The sequence below is a fragment of the Hibiscus syriacus genome, unplaced genomic scaffold, assembly GCF_006381635.1.
Source record: "Hibiscus syriacus cultivar Baekdansim isolate YM2019G1 unplaced genomic scaffold, ASM638163v2 tig00112159_pilon, whole genome shotgun sequence".
Lineage (NCBI taxonomy): Eukaryota > Viridiplantae > Streptophyta > Magnoliopsida > Malvales > Malvaceae > Hibiscus > Hibiscus syriacus.
The window spans coordinates 690,977-692,731 of record NW_024063263.1 but is presented as its reverse complement, the minus strand read 5'-3'; the positions used below and the strand labels follow the sequence as shown (position 1 = coordinate 692,731).

Sequence of the window (1,755 nt, the reverse complement as noted above, 5' to 3'; positions counted from 1 at the left end):
AAGCTATGAATGAGGAAATTCAGGCCCCGGAGTCCAATAACACTTGGTCAGTCTGCCTCCGGGAAAAGTACCCATTGGCTGCATATGGGTATATCGAATTAAATAAAAAGCCTCTGGTGAAATGGAGCAATATAAAGCTCATCTGGTAACAAAGGTCTATAGTCAAAAGGAATGAGTGTATTTTTTTACACCTTTTCTCTTGTGGTCAAGAGAGTCAAGAGAGTTACTGTTCGGACTACTCTTGCAATTGCTTCCATTTTCGTTGGAGACTTCACCAAATGGGTGTCTATAATGTCTTCTTACAAGGAGATTTGGTTGAAGAAGTCTACATGGAGCTGACAACTAGATTTTGCAGCCAGGGGGAGCCTAAGGTTTGCAGGCTGCAAAAGTCATTGTATGCCTCCAGAAAATGGAACATTAAATTAACTAAGGCTTTGATTTCTGTTGGGTATCAGCAAAGCAAGCATGATTATTCTCTCTTCACAAAGGTGCAAGGAACCAAAATTGTTATAATACTTGTATATGTAGATGACTTGCTGATTACGGGGAATGATGAGTCACTAATTAGGGAATTAAAAAGGATTCTAAATTAGAATTTCAAGATGAAATATTTAGAAGATTTAAAGTATTTTATGGGTTTTGAAGTGCTTAAATCCAAGAATGTATTCTGTTGAATCAACAAAAGTATGCAATGGAACTGACAAAAGATATGGGATTAGGGGAAGCTAAACCTGCTTGTACACCATTGTAGCAAAATAAAAGGCTTACAATAGTAGAATTTGATGAAAGTCTATCACAACCTGATGATGAGTAGTTATAAGACAAGGTATCTTTTCAAGGCTAATAGGAAGGCTACTTTATTTAACTCACACAAGACTAGACATAACATTTGTAGTACACCATTTGAGTCAATTCATGCAGCAACCGAAGAATTCTCATCAAGAAGCTGTAATCATAATTGTTCGATACAACAAACAAAATCCAGGGAAGAAAATTTTGTTGGATTCAACAAGTGAATGCAGGCTCACTGCTTACTGTGATTCAGATTGGGCAGCTTGCCCCATGTCAAGAGAATCAGTGTTTGGTTTCTGTATTATGCTTGGAAGTTCATTGATTTCATGGAAGACAAAGAAACAAGGCATAATAACAAGGTCTTCAGCAGAAGCTGAGTACATAAATTAACATGGCTTCTACTACAACAGAAATAGTTTGGTTGAATGGTTTACTGAAGGAATTAGGAGTGGAAGAATTGCCACCAGCCAAGCTACTATGTGACAATAAAACAACCTTACTAATTGCAGCAAATCCTATGTTTTATGAGATTACAAAGAACATAGAAATAGACTGTCATTTTGTGCGTGAAAAGATATAATCATGCCTCATTCAAGCAGATTATGTACCATCTTCAGATCAGTTGGCGGATGTGATGACAAAAGCCCCGGGAATTCAACAACATGAATACTTAACTTCCAAGTTGGGGTTGAAAGATATTTTCCAACCTCCAACTTGAGGAGTGTAGAAATATTAATTAGTTAATAAACAGCTTGTAATTAGTTAGAGCAGTTTTGTAATTGGTTCGTTGAATTTGTTAGTCAATTAAGGGTAGATAATTTATATATAAACTACAGATTCATTGAATGAAAATATGATGAAATACATTGAAAATATCACTCTCAACAGAAATCGGTGGGGGGAGTGGGACACTGAATTCATGGTCGATGGATTTTCTCTTTGGTGGCTTATGTTTGTGTATAT

General features: G+C 36.3%; 1 protein-coding gene across 1 annotated transcript; it reads left to right on the top strand.

Annotated features, from left to right (window-relative positions):
- The first annotated feature begins 278 nt into the window (after positions 1 to 278).
- LOC120175170 (uncharacterized mitochondrial protein AtMg00240-like) lies at positions 279 to 1,182 on the top strand. Its single transcript, XM_039181859.1, has 2 exons — positions 279 to 488; positions 922 to 1,182. Exons 1-2 carry the CDS (start codon positions 279 to 281, stop codon positions 1,180 to 1,182), a joined length of 471 nt encoding a protein of 156 aa, XP_039037790.1.
- Positions 1,183 to 1,755: the final 573 nt, after the last annotated feature.